This window comes from Streptopelia decaocto, assembly GCF_964273445.1.
Source record: "Streptopelia decaocto genome assembly, chromosome: 2".
In the NCBI taxonomy this organism is placed as follows: domain Eukaryota; kingdom Metazoa; phylum Chordata; class Aves; order Columbiformes; family Columbidae; genus Streptopelia; species Streptopelia decaocto.
This window is the reverse complement of record NC_138655.1, coordinates 112,386,237-112,405,222: the sequence shown is the minus strand read 5'-3', so window position 1 is coordinate 112,405,222 and position 18,986 is coordinate 112,386,237. Positions and strand designations below refer to the sequence as shown.

Below are 18,986 nucleotides of genomic sequence, written 5' to 3'. Positions count from 1 at the left end.
ACTGTCTGACTACCGGCAAAGGTATGGCACTAAAGAGGCAATTAAAACAACTACTCACATCTTGTGCAAATATTCTCTCCCTCACTCTCTGATACTCCTCTTCTCTCTCTTCAATTGATTTACTTCGTCTGTCATCTCTAAATGGAAGAATTCTGTTTTGCTGAGCAGAAAGAAAACCAGGAGGGTTATATAAGTTGAGCTGTTAAAAACTGCCATTAAGTAACTGTCAGCTGAGAATAATAAATGTTCACTTAGACAAATGAAGCATGAAAACGATAGCTGTCGTTGCTGCATGAGGCGCCCTGTGTGGCTGGGCACCCAAGAGTTTCAGGTTATCCAGTTAGATACTACACGTGGGTTCGTAGAGTGACTGGTCAAAACGAGGCTTTCTGCATGGCTTTGGTGGATCCCCTGTCCTAAAATCGGGTGTTCTCAGCCCAAGCCTAAGTGCCATTGCTCTCAACTGCTAAGATTTCTCGACTTCTCTACTGGCTGTGTAGGAGGGCAGGCAGCGCTGCACTACCTACGAAATCGAGGAAGAAAAGAGGGAAACTAGGCAGTAAGACCTAAGCTGCAAACCCTAGAAGAAACCCACTACATGGTCTACATGTACCAGGAGGAGAAGTCCCAAATATTTGGCATGACACTTTTAACCATTTCCACACCATAAAGGAACACTCAGCCTTAGTTTTGCTGGGAAAAGAATGGCCATTTGTGCCTTTCTGTAAACCACAGTGCAGAAACTGGCTGTGCCATGGGAAGGAGGAGAGAAGAGGACCCCCAGCAAGAAATGCTTCACTGGCCATTGGGTTTCAGGTACTGCTCCTTCTCCACCTGCACCCCAGCAGCTGGTGAGCTAGACCATGCTGCTTTCCTTTGGCTGATTCCCAAGCTCATCACACCCTGAAAACGCTTGGGTTTTGCTTTCAAAGCCAACTCAGATGCAGCGTAACTGGCAAGGCTGTTATGTACAACTGAAAGTCAAGGAAAAAAAGGGGATAAAAAGAAAAAAAAAAAAAAAAAAAAGGAAAAATCAGTCCTTTATTGAAAACACGAAGGAAAGTATCAATGAGAGACTCACTGGCAGGTCCCTCCGCAAATATAACCTAAGCAAATAAAGCACATGCTGTCTTCTTACCTGTGAGAACATTCTCATAAAAGTAATTCACATTAGAACCGTTTTGGATTTTTTTTGTTAATATATTCCACATACACAGCTTGCACTGGATTGAAACAGCACAACACCTGCTTTTAAAGGCAGCACAAACATATTTCCCTGGCACTCCCCTACTCATCGGGCTCACCTAAGGTAAGCTAGTGTTATGGCACAGGCAACACAGAGGGGCAACGTCTGCCACAGTACATGCACAACAAGCAAGTTACACAGACAGTAAAAGGTGGTGAGGGCACAGGAGGAGGGAGGGAACTAAAAGATGAAATAGATTTTTGGTCAAAACTTAATTCAGGATAGTTTTTTTTAAAAAAAAAAAAAATCAGCCTGGCCTCACCATCACATTTGTTCGGGACTTTTTTATATTTATTATTATTATTATTTTTTCTCTCTCCTTTTTGGGCTACACCAGTTTGTCATCGGTCCATACTGAAATCCAACTCTGAGTAGGTTACAAGGGAAGGGAGAAAGCGGGAGGGAGCGGCACGACTGCCATAGTTAGGCGAAACACTGAGAAATGCGACTGACACATCCTTCCACGCAGCCCAGAGCCGCCGGCATTCCCCCCTCCCGTGGGCATGCAGCAAGTCCTGCGCCAAGCAAACCGCCCATGCAAACCCACACACTGCCACGGCTGAAGCGGCCACGCCGGGGCTCGATGCTACCCACGGTGGGTGGTACGTACGCCAAAGGAGGCGGGGAGGGGGGCAGGAGGGCAGGGGAGGAGGAGAAAGAGAGCAACAACAAAAGAACAACAATAACATCAGTCAGCCCACCTTCAAAAACAGAACAAATTTCAGCAACTCTCGAACCGAGAACCAACCTGATTGTCTTCTTTATCAATACTAGAGTTATCTCGCTTCAAGATAAATCGCTTCTGGGATTCTTCACCTTTTTCATCTTTTAAATGTTCAGAAAACCTTTGCTCTGGTCTGCCAGCAAAGTAAAACATAGCAATAAAAAAATCTTTCTTTTGGTTTTGCTTTGATCTTTGTTTCTCAGTGGTCTTTGTTTTCACAGAGGCATTCAGTGCAAAAGCAGTTAACATTTGTGGTCATGGTGAGACGCTGCCTATAGCTGTCTGAGGCTGCTGTATCGCTGCTAACTGTTATTGCTATAAATAGCTTTTGTTGTTGTTGTGTAGCAAGGAGTGGGAATCCAAAATCTCAGTCACTGAAATATTTAGACACTCCTCTACTGTGACTGAAGGACAGGGAAAACAAATTAACATATTGTATGTTAATTTGCTTCCTTTGGTAGCCATGCCCTCCGGCAACATGGCCACCTAGTGAAGCCTTTTCAGTTTTAAAAGTAAGGAAAAACTGATAGAAATCCTGAAAACCAAACCTAAGAGTTTCCTCACTCCTAATAAACAAAATCGGTAATTCAAGGGACTGATGGTGTTTTGCTTAAACAAAATATTATCTCATCACCTTTAAGTCAGGAAGATGCTCCAGAAAGATCAAAGAACATCAATTAGCTCAAAAATTTAAACCCATCCAGATTTTTATTTATTTATTTTTTTGAACCCAAACCCCAATGGTGAAAAGCTCAACATTTTCAGGTTCTTAAGCTGGAAGGATTCTGTTCCATGCTCTCACCTTGCACGAAAAGCTGCATCTCATGTCACTTCACCTTGCACAAAAAACAAATTTTAAGAAGCATCTGCCGTCACTGCCAACACCTCACAGCTCTCAGTCTCCAGCCTGCACCACTCTCAGACCTAAACCTGTAATGTTTTAAACCCCACAGATGTTGATAGGGTGACCAATGGCCTGAAGAACCAAGCTTGGCTTCATGTACTGCTATAACCCAACTGGGACTGGCTAATGCACAAGCTGCTTTTTAAAAGTAGTAATAGGCTGTGTCATGCTGTGAGGTTTCTATCAGGGAACACAAACCTTACACTCTGTGTTGAAGGACCTGCTAACACCAGTACTGGCAGGAGATGCTCATGTCTAGAGACCTACATAAACAAGACAGCAAAGCTTCCGCTGACATCAATGGACCAATTGTGAAGAAATGAAAAGGTAGAATTTACAGAAGTCAGTGACTTTGTAAATAAAAGTCCTCTACAAACTTAAAAATAAAAACCTCTGCTTCATCTTATTTCAAAATGGAAAATTAAACCAGATATGTAAATCAGCCACCATTTTGTTCTTATAGCATTCAGATTTGCAGTTAACTAATTAACAATGGAATTCAAATCAAAATTCAGCACATATTCATGCCATAATTACAGTCTACTACGGCTCATTGTCAGATGCGCAGGAAACATTTGTAATGAACTGTTAGAAATACAACATTAAGAGACAACAGCTCTCCTGCTTCTTTCTGTATGAATTTGAAGGACTCTAACTTCTGCTCACAATTTGTATTTTTATGATAAACTGACAAAACATACCAGTCCAATTTCCACAAATTTTGAGAATTCAAGAAGCCTTTGTCCATCATCTGTAGGTGCAAATAATAACAGATATATGGCCTAACATGTGAAAGTCAGGAGACTCTTGGGATGCCCTACTAGCCTTCTTTTGGGAAAGGCCAGAGGACCGTGGCTCTCTGCATAGTTTTCTAACCTAATGGGTCATTAGTGATGTTTCCTCAAACTGAAAGGCTACACAGCCCCGTTAATGGATTGCTAGGTGGGTTGTTCTGCCTTTGCTCCCATTAATGAGCACTGTGCCTGCACAGCCAGATATGAAGATTAATTCCCTCAAACAGTCTGCTTTGACAGGACCAGCTGAGGAATATTACTTTTCTGGTTTTACATGCTAAAGCACAAACAAAATTTCTGCAATTGAATGATCAGTTTAAAATTTATCGTTGTAAACTATCTGCTGAGCATCTAATGAAGTATGTATCAGGCATAACAAATAACTGGAATTTTAAAATGCAGAGGAAAAGAAAGTAATCGAAAATTAGAGAGAAACAAAGCTTGAAAAAGCAATTTGGGAAATTGTCTCCTCCAACTACTAACTTATTTAAACAACAACATGGTTTCCATACTTCATAGCATTATTTTCAGTTTTTATTCCCATTTTCCCTTCATTTACTATATATAAAACATTTCCACTTGTCAGAAGAGAAGCATTAGATCAAGCCATGAGCCTCAACTAATGATCCGGTATGTGCCTGTTAATAAAATTAATCTACAAGCCCAGTAGGTGATTAATCTCCAGTTGTGAAAAGCAGACTCTGCGAATGTGCAGAGCATTATGGAGTGCCATGGTACCACCACCACAAGAAGATCCTTCTCGCCCAGCTGTCACTGCAACTCTGGGTCACTGTTACCAGTGAGGCTGCAAACAGCATGGCCGCCTCAGTTGATAAGGATGCAAAGCCTGAGGGAAGACTGTCAAGTGAGAAATGGGGTAGCAGAGCAACAAACAACTTCAGGCACGTCAAGCTGTAGGCCTCCCTCAGACGTTAAAAATCCGAAACGGACATTTAATTGAAAGAAATGTAAACTATTTTAAAGAAGACATCAGAGTTCAGTGGTATTTACATGTGTCTGTGTTTTCCTTTTCCTTCAATACTGTTTACTGTGCTTTCTTTTTCAACAGTTATTGAAAAAATGTATTATTAGTAGGATATAGTTGGCAAACAATCTTTAAAACCAACAAGTGGAACCAAATCTCTAATCACTTCAGTAGAGAAGTGATGGACTCTGGAAAGATTTGGGTCTCATCCTCTGATGGAAGTCAGTGCAAGTTCCACATTCACAGCTTTGAAGTTCCCTATAACCATAGAATGCATTTGCTAAAAGAAAGCAGACACTTTTTTTTGCATTAGCATATGGATTTGCAGATGAATCAACTGCTTGAAAAGGGAAAAATAATATGTAATTTTGAGTAAAATTGCAGTGTACTACCAATGTACTAATACAGTATACAATTACAGTAATACAGCAGATACAGTGGGATTCATCTCATGGGAGTCCTAAATTAATAACAACCACATTTACTTCTCTTCTAAGCTTTTTTAGCCCTGATACTGTCAGTAGTAGAGTCTGCACAATATACCAAATTGTGTTCATGCATGTAAGGGAGTGTATTTATCAAGCTTATTTTCAGTACTGGCATAAATTAAGATCTTACTCAAGTCAAAGCATGGTTTACAATTATTATTTCAAAACCATGTGAAATCAGGAACTTATTCATGATTATCACGCTGGTTGCCTAATTTACACCTTAAAATTCTAACCGCACCTCACTTTATGTGGTAAAAATTGAATTTTCATAGCCTTTTTGAAGAGAGACAGAGTATTTCTGAAGACCTCATCACTAACTCAAGTACCCTAAGTACTTAGGGATCTTAATTAAAAAAAACCCAAACAAAACAACTGATAATACCTATCCTATATTGGTGGGTTGACCTTGGCCACACAGTACACCCACATCTACATGCTAACAACTGTGTGCAAGAAAACAGATGTGCAAAGGTAGGCTTAGAAACAATGCTGCTCACCTGTATGACATTCAGCATTTCATTTAGTCCCCATGTCTGGAAATAGTGGGCCACTTGAGAACCTCAAACTCAAAAAAAAGCTTAAGCAGGAAATACCAATTCCCTTTCAAGCTAATAGGAGTTTTGCAATTTGGAGACTGCACTGAGAAAACCAGAAAATAAGACCTGATTATAACTTGAAGTCTCAAAAAACCAACACATGAGAAGGGTGAAATCATACAAGCTAAAAAAATGTGAAGTTGGGTGTGTTTGTTTGTTTTCTTTTTATTTAATGTAACCTTTTGATCATCCAAATTTTTATTACTTTACAGTATGTGTGGAAGCAAAACACCTGTGCCATAAAAATGCAATTTCACAAAAACATAATTGCATATGAATTCACTTAATTCCTAAAAGTTGTCGGATAGTTAAGTCACCTTTCTGGCACCACATTTCAGAACAAAACACACAGCGCATTTCCTCCTTCCTTGTAAAGCTTTGGATCAGCTGCTATGGATATTTAAGAGAAACTGGATCTCGGAAGAAGCTAGTGCTGTTTGCTGTGCATCCCCAGGCAGCTCTGCAGTCCCCTTCTCACTCCCAGATCTGCCAGAAAGCCTCGGCCCTTCCAGCAGCCAAGACAGCCTCTCTTCTCCATCCTGCCTCGCAAGGTAGAACCATGCTCTTCAAGTAGGTGCCAGCAGGATTACCCACTACAAGGAACCAACTTCAGTAGGTGTCCTGAAGCACCCAAACCTTTCACCATAAAAAGCTTCATGAAACTCTCTGAGCATCTGCAGACTTCTGCAAAGTCTGCTCCCATCACTCACAATCTTTGGAAACGTTCTCCTAATCCATTTCTTCCACAGTGAAAAGAGGGAAAGGACGGATTATGAAATAGCTTTTTGGTGAGTGATCAGTTTACTCAATTTACACACACAGAATGTAACAGGCATCATTAAGCTTCCTATCCAGTGTTTTTCCCTGATTTGGGAGCACTTCTGCATACTTCAATGCAGTATCAGGCCCAGACTTGGGGAGAGTGTTCAGGCAAAACCTCATGGCAATGCTGCTTTCCCACTTGTAGTGGCTATGCTCCTTCTCATGCATCATTTCAACTCCTTCACCTTCATTTTCGTGTTGGGAGATCATGACAATGGTCATTTCAAGTCAAGTTTCTTGTTTCTGTGCTTTCACTACGAGGGTGACCAAGCACTGTCACAGGTTGCGTAGAGAGGTGGTAGAGTCTCTGTCCTTGGGATGGTCCTAGGCAAATGGTTCTAGGTAGCCTTGCTTTAGTAGGGAGAGCTGGACAAAGTGACCTTCAGAGGTCCCTTCCAACCTCAACCATAGTGTCATTTTGTGAAACACTGAGTCAGATATATAGTAACAAATCTACAGCAGAACAAAGCTCCATCACTAGCCTCTTATAGATGCTTTTTGTACCTGCTTTTTCTTTCACAAGTTGGTAATTATCATTTACCTTTCTCATTTTATCATTAGTTAAAAGCCATCTGCAGTTCTTACTTAAGCAAGGGCCAAAAAAACACTTTTCTGGACTCACTCCTTATACGAAGCCTATATTTTGGAAATGGTAAAGCTGGAATAAGCAGCAAAACATTTCTGTGTGTCAGAAACAAAAAAAGAAAAAAGTTAAGATTTTGATAGCAACATCCATTATAAGGTTTTTTTCCTACTATCATTATGGTGATTTTAATGTGAGCTATTTCCATTTACTTCAGTAGAGTTCCTCTCAATTTATCTCGTTATGACAGAAAACAGAGTTCACTCCTCAGGCACTTTTATTACATGGACCCTTTAAGAAGAATTCCCCATTACATGCTCATTTAATGCTTTTGAGTCCAAGTCAATCGTTTTAAGTAGCAATGAAAAAACTCACAAACCCTAAGTTCCTTAACCAGGTATTCACTATTTAATCAAATCACAGATTTTCAAAACATATTGCAGAGTGGTACAAGCTATCAGTATACATGGAATAAGGAAGTCACAGGGCATTTGCTTATATCTCCCATGTTTGGAAGCAAACTAATGCAGTTTCATAGACCTCTGTTTGCATGGGAGATAAGAAATGGAATCCTGGGGGAAAAAACCCACACTCATTTAAAATTAAGTTAATTAGCTCTGAAATAGCTGGCTAAGAAACAGGAAACACAGATACCACACCAAAAGGACAAATGGAAAGAGACAAGCATGAGGTTGAACGTTATGGTTCTGAAGACTCTGTCACTATAGTAGCAGAGCACACAAACAGTCTGGGATTGTCAGCACTGACTTATATACAGCACATAAATCTTTATTACGAGGCATATGCTTCTGACAGCACCGCAGCGCACAGGCTGTTGCAAGATGCCTTTCAAAAGAAGCAACAACCTCACCATGTGTGGAAAAGATGAGTTTGCCAATGCAGCACCTGATGCAGTTATAAAGTCTAGCAAGCGCTGTAGCACATCATCTGCAAAAGCCTCACAGGTGATAGTGAAGCAGCTGTCTGAAGGAATGCAATACAGGAAAGTGAGTTCAAAAGTGGAGGTTGCTGCGGTGTGCAAGAGTCTAAACAATGAACTTTGCATTTGTAATGCAATGTTCGTTCACTGCACATAATGAGGGACAGCGTGTTAATAATGCTCTCCTGAAGGAACGGCAACACAGAGTGGAAGACTGGTAGGGTAATGGGGCTAGGAATGGACAAAACACCACTCCCACGTAGCTGCAGGAACGTCATCTGGCAAACAAAATGAATAACTGACAAAACCATCAGGAGAACAACAGGATGGTGAGAGCAGGGGAGAAGCGCTGCTGCCAACAGGGTTCAGAGAAGTTGTGAAGATTTAGGGGCACTGTTATGCAGGTGTTCTGATGGTTTATCGGTGTTTTCTTGTTATTTGCACTTGTCTCTAATTAAACTGACTGCTCAGTCCCACATTACTTTGGCCGCTATTTTGAAGGCACGCTGTGACACGGTGTGGTGGCTTTTCTTGCTTTGCTAGTTTGCGAGTATCTACTACATCTGCCCACAGTGCTTTTTTTGGTTTTATGCTGGAGGCTCTCCTAGGGCTCTGCATTACTGTCATAGCAAAAACTACACAAGCATTACTGTTTCTTTGCTTTAACTTGCAGGCCAGAACTCTATTATCTGCAGTACAAATGAATGTTTTGATCATGGAAGCATGGGAACGTATTCTGAGAGTCTGAGAATTCACAGAACTTGGAAGCAAATACTGTCATTGTCAACAGGCCCCAACTTAATGATGAAAGGCAGAATTCCAGCCCTCCAGGTTAAATTATTTTATTAAATTCTCCCAGAACAATGCTTTTCAAGAATGAGGGCCAAGAATTACAGCCTTTAAATGGATTTTGGGTATTTAGGGGCTGATGGACGCTAAAACACAGTTTCAAAAAGTCAGAGTGGAAATTTAAATACAGATAATTGTTAAAATACAGTGCAGTTATATTATCACAACTGACTACTTAAAACCACTCAAGATGGCATTTCAAGTATTTGAAGGTAAATGCCTCATTAACAGATTGCTGCTTTTATAGTATGAGTCACTAAAACCTTCTGTTATGATGATAAAAGCACACTGAAAGCCACGGAAAAAAAAAATTCAACCCTGTACAAGACAATTCCTTCAAGATGCTGCCTACTCTGCAGCACAGAGTTGGGGAAAAGCCCTCAAATACCAAATGCTACACTTTACCTGGTTGAAGATTTTATATTCTTTAATATTTTTCTCAGAGCAGCATCTGGATTCTAAACATGTTCTGTGTTCATTACTAAACAACACGGATGTGAAAAGTCACAAGTTATTTTGATGGGCATTCAAGCGTTCTAATTAGGGTTGCAGATAACTCTGGCAGGACTGAAAGGAAGAGCTGGTAATGCTACATGGAAGCTACGCCCCCCTGGGTTTTTTGTTGAGAAAGAATGAGGTTAATTCTGTCACTTTCACCCACCCCTTCAAGATGCTCAGTCCCAGTACCCCAGCAGCACAATTTCAGTGGGGCTGGTACCAGTAGCATTTCTCATTAAGAAAATGATAGCAAAGCTGAAGGATGCAAGATGGATAGAGTAAATGTACGCTGAATCTCTTCCATGCCAAGTCACTCTATGTGTGGACCACACAGAGGGCCAGATACTGAAGGCTTTCGGAATATATGGTATGTAAAGAACCTGATCTAATGTTGAGGTATCATAGCACATCTCATGATGTCCACAGGCCTTCCCAAAGCTTAATTCCAGAAAGTCATCTTGTTTAAGTCTATGGATGCAAAACCATAATACATCTTGTCTCCCTGAGAGTCCAGCTGAGTACAAGCTTCAATATTTGGCCCAGTATTTCAGAGCCAGAACATAGGAACCTAGTCTAAACTTACAGGAGGTGCTGGCAGGCCAAGGGCAGCTCTTCTGCTACATGGGGCTGAAGTGCAAAGCCTTCTCTCAGTCCCGAGGGACCTCCTTCTCCCACTCTCCTGGACTGGATTTAGTTCTTGATTTTCAGGGTGTCTATCAAGACTGAACAACTTGCACAGCGCCAGTTTATTTCCAGCTAGTAGAGGCTTGTAAGTGGTAGCATAGTTTATTACAGAATTCATGAATATTTGATTTTAAGGATGTGGCATACTCTGTAAGTGGCTGAAAATTACAGTGTTGCGTAACTGATATGATCTATTTAAAATTACATTTTTCTATCTTGGAAGTTCAAAAATTAACAAGGAAGAGAGAGAGAAAAAGGAAGCAAATTCAAGATTTGAAGAGTACCAAGGAAGGCAAGATACTTCCCCAAAAGCCAACCAGCTAATAAAGAAACTGTTAGTCCTCTTAAAATGGCCCACACATACAAATCAATACCATAGCAAATTCTTGTGCTTACTTCTACTTCAGGCCATGGACATTTTACTTGTCTCCAGCAGGAAAATTCGTGGATCAGAATTCATCCACTGGACAATCACTGGTCTGAAGAAGAGTGTCTATTTTTAATAACTTGTCAGAGGCTACCTTGGAAACAGCAAGCAGAAACAACTGACTTTTCTTATAAAGAAAAATATTTCTCAAAAGTCACAGTACTTTTTCCATTTCTAGTGATCATGCCACATTAAAGATGAGGAAGGCAACAGAACAGTAAAAGGCAATTACTAAAACCAATTTGGACCACCTCGAAAACTCACTTGCTCATCTGTCAGCACATCATTTTTGAAATGCTCAGATTTAAAGACATTATTTCACCTATTACTGACGTAAAGTTACCTCTGAGGAAAGTATAGGTGCCATTTCAGGTTCCAGATCTGCTTCCAGTGATTTGAAAGCAAAAATGACCAAACAGTAGCTTGATTAACAGGCACTTTCCTGCTACAGCTCTTTTCTTGGGTAACCTCCCATCTCCCCACAGAGATCAGGTGATGATAACTTTCTAGGTTTATCAAAACTTATCTTATTAAGTGCTGTGATTTTAAGGATTTTTTAAAAATAGAAAAAGAGAAATACCATAGATGTCTTCTGATTAATGCTTAACTGATATTTCATTACAGTATAGAACAGCAGTAAAGTACATGTCCACCTTAATTATACATAATTTAGTTCTGATAAATTACATTAGATGAAAATTTAATATTGGAGCTATTAGAACTGGTTCATTAACCCTAACATCTCATTTACAGACTAAGTCATTTCCACGGGTCCAGTATATGGCTTACACTGATCAAAGCAAGAATGAAGCCAATATTTCAGGCTCAAATTCAGCTCAACTTCAAGTGCACAAAGTTGTTGTTGTTTTTTTTTCTTTCTTTTGTGTCTTTCATGTGAAACAGACATGTGAGTAAAACAACAGAAAGCTTGCTCAGAAAAAAAAGGCTGTCCTAGTTTAAGTGTCATTAAAGTCAACAAACATTTAAAAAAGACAACGACTGGGAGAAAAAAGCTCAATCTCTTCCAGATGAGCATCAAGCAGTCAAATTACAAATATGCACAACCTCACATAATGCATTTAGTGGAACAGGGGCAACTTTATGTCTGAAACAAGTGTCTGTAGCATAACATTAAGATATTGCTAAAATTCCTAGCAGTAATGCACTTCCTGAATTACTTCGCCAATCACCATGCAAATGGATAAAAGAAAGTCAATTCCTCCACATCAGGTGGCTTTCTTCTGCGTCAAAAAGCCGAGGCAATGCAGTGCGTGAGGAGATGCAGGCCACTACTGGAGGCAGACATTTCCTGAACCTTCACGTGAAATGTCTAATTGCCCTTAACGCTTTTCTGAAGCATTTTTTTGGGGAAGTTGCGCATTCCTTCTTGGATGTGGAAGCCTCCCCCTGCTTGGCACGCAGGGATGTACCGCCCAGCGCTGGGCTGCAGCTCTGGCCGCACCAGGAAAGGCCAGGAAGGAGCTAAAGGCTAAAACTGAAGCATCACAACAATGACTAGGGGGACACTGGCCTCTTGAATCCTGGACACGATTACTGTTGCACCAAAACAAGGGGGTTTTTTTGAATCATGTTCCTAATTTAATCCCAGATTGAAATGAAGAGGGGTCCTTTTGTATTAAAAAAAAAAAAAAATAAATCCATGAAAACCAATATAATTTCTTCTTCAAAGCTACGTTACTATGTAGATACATAAGCTCATAGTTATTTTTATACATAATTGCTTTATTATGTTCTTAGTGAATTCTTAGTTGCATAATGTATTAATTTATCTTAAACTGGAAAAAATGTCTCAGACAACAAGTGTTACTTCTCAGTTATTTATTTCTTTTCCATTTTAGTTGCATAGGATTATTGCCTTTATATTTCTTTATATATTTGTAACATATGACACTGCTATCCTGATCGGGCAATAGCAATTGTAAACCAAATGGAAAGTTTCTTCTTATTCCTTTTAGTCAAGGAACAACTATTCTGTAGTGGAGATGGGAAAGAGGTAAGAACAACAGGAAACAGAAATGGGCTCCATAGTCTCTTGAACAAAAAAAAAGAAATGCAAGACTCCAAGGAAAAAACAAAACAAAATGCTCACAGAAATAATGGTGTTCACATCTGTTTTCCTCCATCATATGGCTTATAAAAGTGATTCTACACTCGTGAGATCATTACTCTGTGTACATATATGAAAATCAAGGAATGCGTAAGGTGCTTAAATGCAGATACCATACATCAAACTATTTGCTGGATAACTATTCCATAGTACAATGTGGCAGGGGGGAGGTGTGTGTGAGGGGGGGAAGGGCGCATGGGGAACCAAAACTGTGCTTCAAACTCTCTGGAAAACATTGAATTGCTTTGACTGAGATTTTCCAAAAAATAAGATAAATGTGTTCAGGTACACAGTTGTAACTACCACCATATCGCTAACTAAAAAAGACCTGTTTCCGATTGCATGTGGAAAATGTCCCATTTTTCCCATCCTCAAACAACTGCATAAAGAAACTAAAGTCATTTACACTGAATACATTATTCAGCCAATGGGAAAGGCATACTTTTTTGAAAGCTTCAAAAGTACTTGGCATCTCAAGGAAGTGCTCTTGGCACTATAAACTATTCCTCATTGAAACTGCCAATGTTCGGTGAATGCTATTTTACAGATATGTCTGTAGGATGCTGTACCAAAGTTCAGATTCTTAAGATAGTGAAATTGGCACACCACACCTCTACTAGCATAGAAGTTAACTACAACGAGATCACTCAGTATATACACAACAGAAACCTAATGAGAACTTTTCTTCTCTGTTTGTGATTCAAAACACTCTTACACAGAGGAGACAGAATAGCACAGATTGTATGACATAACTATGAAGGTCTTGTAGGTTATTCAACATACATACTATACATGATGTCTCCTCCTGGTGATACAATTCAGTCCCTGATTATAAGGAACTCCTGTAACACACAGAACATCTCAGTATTGCCCAAGGTTTTTGACGCATCTCAAAGGCACTAAAAACCTTCCAGCTGGGCCAGTAATACATTAACATTTACATATTAACAGAGTAAGAAGAAAAGTAAAAATTACAAGAATCATAACTCATGATGCTCTTGAAAAAAAATTAGTCATAACTGAATATATGAGTATTAGTAGATATGTTACACCCTCAGAATGTATGAAAATGTCTAAATACAACCTTATATATTCTAAGCACTCTACCTTCTCAATTCTGATGAGCCCTGCCACTCACACTTATATAAAAATGTACACGAATGCTTGCGTGGGTTGTAGTACAGACATACTTTTCACATGGGTGATGATCTCAACCAAATGAAAACCCTTTTCATTTACCAAGCACATCAAACACACTTCCTCTACATTTCTCCCACCTATCTGCAGATAATCAAATGAATGAATCTGACTGAATTGATAATAAGAGCAAATGTGCAAAAAGCTCAGAAGTACTTCCAGATGTTTGATAAAAACTATGAAGAATAGAAGGTGGTACATAAACTTTTCTTTCTTTCTCCAGCTTGGGATGCCCTAACATATTGCCTCAATTCCAAATTTCTGTTTATATCATATTTCACTGCCTTAAGTTCCCTATACATTTCAGTATATCTTTAGATAGATGACAGGCAGACACAGATGACAGACAAATATACACCACAATGGTGACACAAGAGCAGTTCCATACTGAACAAAGTAGACTTCCCTTTTTAAGCAGTATTGGAAGTCTTTGACTACAAAAACAAAACAATAACAAAAACCCCCTCCTTCATTTCCTGATTTACTTTTCTCATATATACTGCTGAGAACAAGATTTTTAAAAGTTGGACAATTTAGTTAGGCAGGACTTTGTAAGATATGAGACCATGAAAAATTATATTTATTCTCCTTTTTTAACCTAGTCTTAATTTCAAAAAATATATGGAAAAATAATTTGTTTTTAAAATCCAGTGTTCTGTAATGAGAGCTAGAGTGGAGACAACTTTATGAAGGTTAAAAAAACACTTGGGTAGCTGAGGTCACTTCTCTGTGGTTCAAAATTTCATTTCATTTCATAAAAAAAGCTTCAAAACCGGAATGACTTGTTCACATTCCAATAAAATTAAAAACAACAAAAAAAGGCACCTTAGATTAAGCTCCTCATCAGAAATAGTCTTCAGACTGCAGAATCGTCATTGTGGTCTGACTATAGTTTTAAGAGAGACTTCACCAAGAGTTTACTAAAGCTCCAGGATGGCAAACCCAGAGATATTAGACTCTGAGTGCATTTTTAACATCGTCTTTCCCTCTCTATAAAGCAGCATTGTTGGCCAGACAAGCCACAGCCCTCCTTCCACCTGCAACCTCTTCAATAAGCACTTTCTCAAATTCTAAGCCCTCAAAAAGCGGGTATTTTTGTAAAGGCACAGGTGCACAGAAGGAAACAGATGTTGCCCTAAGATGGCCAACTGATGAAAGAAATTAAATGTCCCCACCCACTCCTTTCATATACTAGTTCCCTGTTTGACAGACCCTACTCCATACTGCACCACCTCTAAGGCAGCGTTGTCACAGCACCTCTACAAGTAGCACTGTTACCAGATTTTCCGCACCAGCCCATTCATCTCAAAGCCATTAACTCCCCTGACAATTGTGCCTCCAAGCACCTGTGGGCAGCCAGAACGAGAGATCTCTGCTGAACAGGACAAATGCACCTCACTGCCTGGAGCCAGGGAACAACTCATCATCTGCAAGTGTGCACAGAGATGTGACACAAACCTTCACTCAGCCAGAGAAATAAGCCACACAGTGCTTATTCAAAGCCCACCTGGTGACTCCGCAAAGTCATATGCTCTTCCTAAACAGGCACACACACACACACAAGTCACAGCCAGTGCAGAATTTATGAATTCTTGAATATGCAAGACTATTCTTCTCTCTCCACAGTATGCAGCTAAAGTACTTTGGAAACCATATGCCATGAAGAGATAATTTACTGTCAAAATGCGAAACTTCAGAATATCCGCCTACGGGGCCTCTCCATAAATTCGCATAAAACTATCAAGGCTCAGGCTTACAGCATAACCACGTTGAACAGTGTTTCAGCTGCTCTCTAGATTCTCCAGTATTCTGGATACTGCCCAAGCAGTAATTAATAGAGTCAACACACTCCCAGTACTTGGTGTTGATTCTGAACCACACAAAATTGTCTCCTCTGAGAGTAGTGAAATGCGGAACACATGAAATCACATTAGATGCTTTCAGATGTGGAACTTACACAATATTTGCTGTGGATAATAAAATCTCATCAGCCCTTATTCAAGCTGGATAATAACAACCTATTTTCTGTCAGAGCCAGAGCCATTTTAAAAAAACAAAAAACTAAAAAAACAACCACCACAAACCATGCCATCTCCTCCAGTTATGAAAAGAAAGAGCTACTTCTCAAAGATTTATTTTGCAGCAGTATCAAAATAAAGTAAATAACACTCTGGGAGCACCATGATGCAATACAAGCTTCATATAATCCAGTTACCTACCACCAAATCACTGCAGAAGGGAAAAAAATCTGCAGTTTGTGTGGTGCTTACAGAACAGCTGTACTCAGCCAACAGCGGGGCAAAGCCCTGTTTTTATTTCTAGAAGATCTACAGAGAAACGTTGTCAGAACTCAGCTGTCTGGCTCCATGCCTCACCTCCAGCTTGCAAGACCACAACTGAAAGGGTCATTCGATCCATTATACCCCTGCAGCATCCTGCCCGCTGAGTTTGCCCACACGGTTGCCAGCTCATGCCTGGCACCACACAAGAAGCCACAGCTTCACCAGAGCACTCAGATGAAGTTTTGATTGCTGAAGACTTCAGCGTCCTCTCCAGAAGTGTTGTGCAAGCATTTCCAACAGTGCTTCCAGTGCTACACATCTTTGTGATGCATAGACACAACTGAGCAAGGTGTTACCAGATATTAATGTGATATTATCGCATTATCAAGTCAACCAGGAGAAAGCAATGCTGTGAGGAAAGATCTGTAGCAGCTGGTGCACCGCAGAGGTGACACAGACAGGAACAGAAAAGAGAGAACTGTAAAGATCAAGGACTGCCTAAAAAGTATTCAAATATGATTGACTGTCTTTTGTTTAAGAGGAGACTATTTTTTTTTAATCATTTACAGCTCAAAAATGAACACTGGTTTGCTGCACACCCAGCTTCTTCTTATTCATACCCAAACATAGTCCTTGCACAGGGGCAGGTATGACCAGACCCTGAGGCTAAGCCTTAGCAGCCTCAGTATTAATTTTAACTATTGAGCTACTGTAGTTTTCTAGACTCCTGACAATCAGACTGTCAGTGCATGCTTTCTTCAAACCTTTAAAAATTAATGTCCAAGTGTTATTTTACAAATGTCTGAATATCTCAGGGATAGCCCATGAAAAGGATCTAAAATAATTTGTCCATGATCTTAAATTTACGTCACACACACAGAGAATTGTCAGGGCTCCGTGAAACAACAAACGTCAATGTGTTTGGCTCAGGTTTTGATCTTGCAGGTAGTTCCTCTAGCTTTCTAAAGAAGATAATAACATTAAAAAAGAAAAAGACCCTTTGCAACTGCATCTAAGTAAGACACCTAACTGCTGGATATGCAAATGAAATAATTGTTTTTATTTCTCACAGTAATTGAATACAGGAAGTACACAATTTTCAAATGTGGCTTTCCTGTTCCAATAGCAGATACCAAAACTTCATTACCCAGTTGTAATTACTTCCCCTTCATTATGTAGCTGATAGGTAAAGAGGGAGAGGAAGGCTATGGTTCCATAACAGTTAATACACACGTGGCACTCAACAGAACAAGTGATGTTGATCAGGCAAGGATACATGACTGTATCTTTGCTGAATTAGCCAGGGAACTTGATATCAAGCTTTTGCTAGATTTATACAGGTTCACAGAGGAGAGTATAGAGCATGCCAGCATAAGTTTAACCTGCCAAGAATTTTGCAATGCATTTGAACCATCAGAAGGGATTTATATCCCACAAAAACTCTGTGGTCAAATGATGAGATTTGAAGAGAAAATAAAGTGGAACCAGGAGATGAAAAGAGGAGGAAAAGGGAACGAATGGTGGCAGGGGGTGGAGGGGAACTAAATCCTAAATAACCAGGTTGGGCAGAAAATGCCTTCTGAAGCAGGGAGAGCCAGAACAAGGGAAGAGACAATCTTCCAAATATGTTGCTGGGGTTATTTAGGAGTACAGCCACATGGTATCAGGTGACATATACAGCAATGAGCCCATTTCCGTAGCAAAGTGGTGGCATCAAGGATTCAGGGAAAGAAACATTGCAACGTACTGTGTTAAGTTTCTTGCAAGAGACAAATTGGGTTGATTTCTCCTTGTGCATCTTCATATCCCTTAAATAACCTCACAATGCTAGCCCTGTCCTTCCCTCCCACCCCAGAAAGGGATAAACAACACCCACTCTTGCTAACAAAAAGAAAAAAGGAATTACGCCACACAGTTATGGTACAAACCAGCTCTTGTGAAAGGGAACAAGGGAAAACACAGCAGTGTTGCTACTTACATTCTTGTATTGCTGGTCTTGTTGATAATTACAGATTTTCCAGTCTGATCCACATTGTGATCCATTCCAAAGTAAGCTGCCACTCTGTGCACTAACATCCTCTGATAGGATGACATCTGAGGGAACTTTTTATAGTGATTACTGGAAAAAAGAAAACAAATCACACTGATAATTACATTTCCCTCTGAGCTATAATTAAATGAAAATAGCAATACATTGGATAATTCAGTGGACAGAAATCTAACTGAAAACTTCTCCTTCGTGCATTTACATATAAATGTCTGCTACAAAAGGGCAGACAAGAGAAAGGAATTCTATTTTGAGGTTCTCATAAGCATATTTCTATGTGCTATGTTGGAACAAACAAAGCTCACACTTCATGGCACTGACTGAGTATTCCGTATATTGGAAAGAACTCAACTCCAGCCCCACACACAAACAATCCTGCAGATTTGCTGAGACACTGACAACAGCTTTCTGCCTTTTTCCCAAAGGTCAGATGTAGGGCGATGCTGGAAGGATCTGGGTTGGTAAATATTCCTTTTTTTTCTCTTACTGACAAAGCATCTATTTTCCATCAGCATAACTTCTGCACCTATTCTAACTCTATTATTTTAAAGTTTTATTATCAAGAGCATGTAGTAGCGAGAATCCCTCCACCCAAGTTCAGTGTTGTTTTTCAATACATTAGAATAGCATAGCACCCAGGGAAACTGACTGTTCTCTGTACCGAAAGCTTTACTTTTGCACCTAATGAGATGAGCCAGTGGAAGCGACTGAAAATTTCTGACATAGCAAAACGCAAAAGGTTTCTGTTTGTTTACATCTACTGTATTTTAAGCAGTACCACCATGTGTT

The 18,986-nt window shown here is 39.8% G+C and overlaps 1 protein-coding gene across 18 annotated transcripts in view; it reads right to left on the bottom strand.

The window, feature by feature from the left end:
• The window catches only part of ARPP21 (cAMP regulated phosphoprotein 21), a 200,659-nt gene that overhangs the window by 74,738 nt on the left and 106,935 nt on the right, over nucleotides 1–18,986 (bottom strand). For 15 of the 18 annotated variants that reach the window (XM_082044176.1, XM_082044185.1, XM_082044177.1 and 12 more), the window contains 3 exons: nucleotides 18,129–18,269; nucleotides 1,995–2,103; nucleotides 59–160 (listed from right to left, as the gene is read on the bottom strand). In XM_082044176.1, the coding sequence (XP_081900302.1) occupies nucleotides 59–160; nucleotides 1,995–2,103; nucleotides 18,129–18,269 (352 nt within the window). The remainder of the gene's footprint in view (nucleotides 1–58; nucleotides 161–1,994; nucleotides 2,104–18,128; nucleotides 18,270–18,986) is intronic. The other 3 variants (XM_082044181.1, XM_082044182.1, XM_082044184.1) reach the window with 2 other exon arrangements.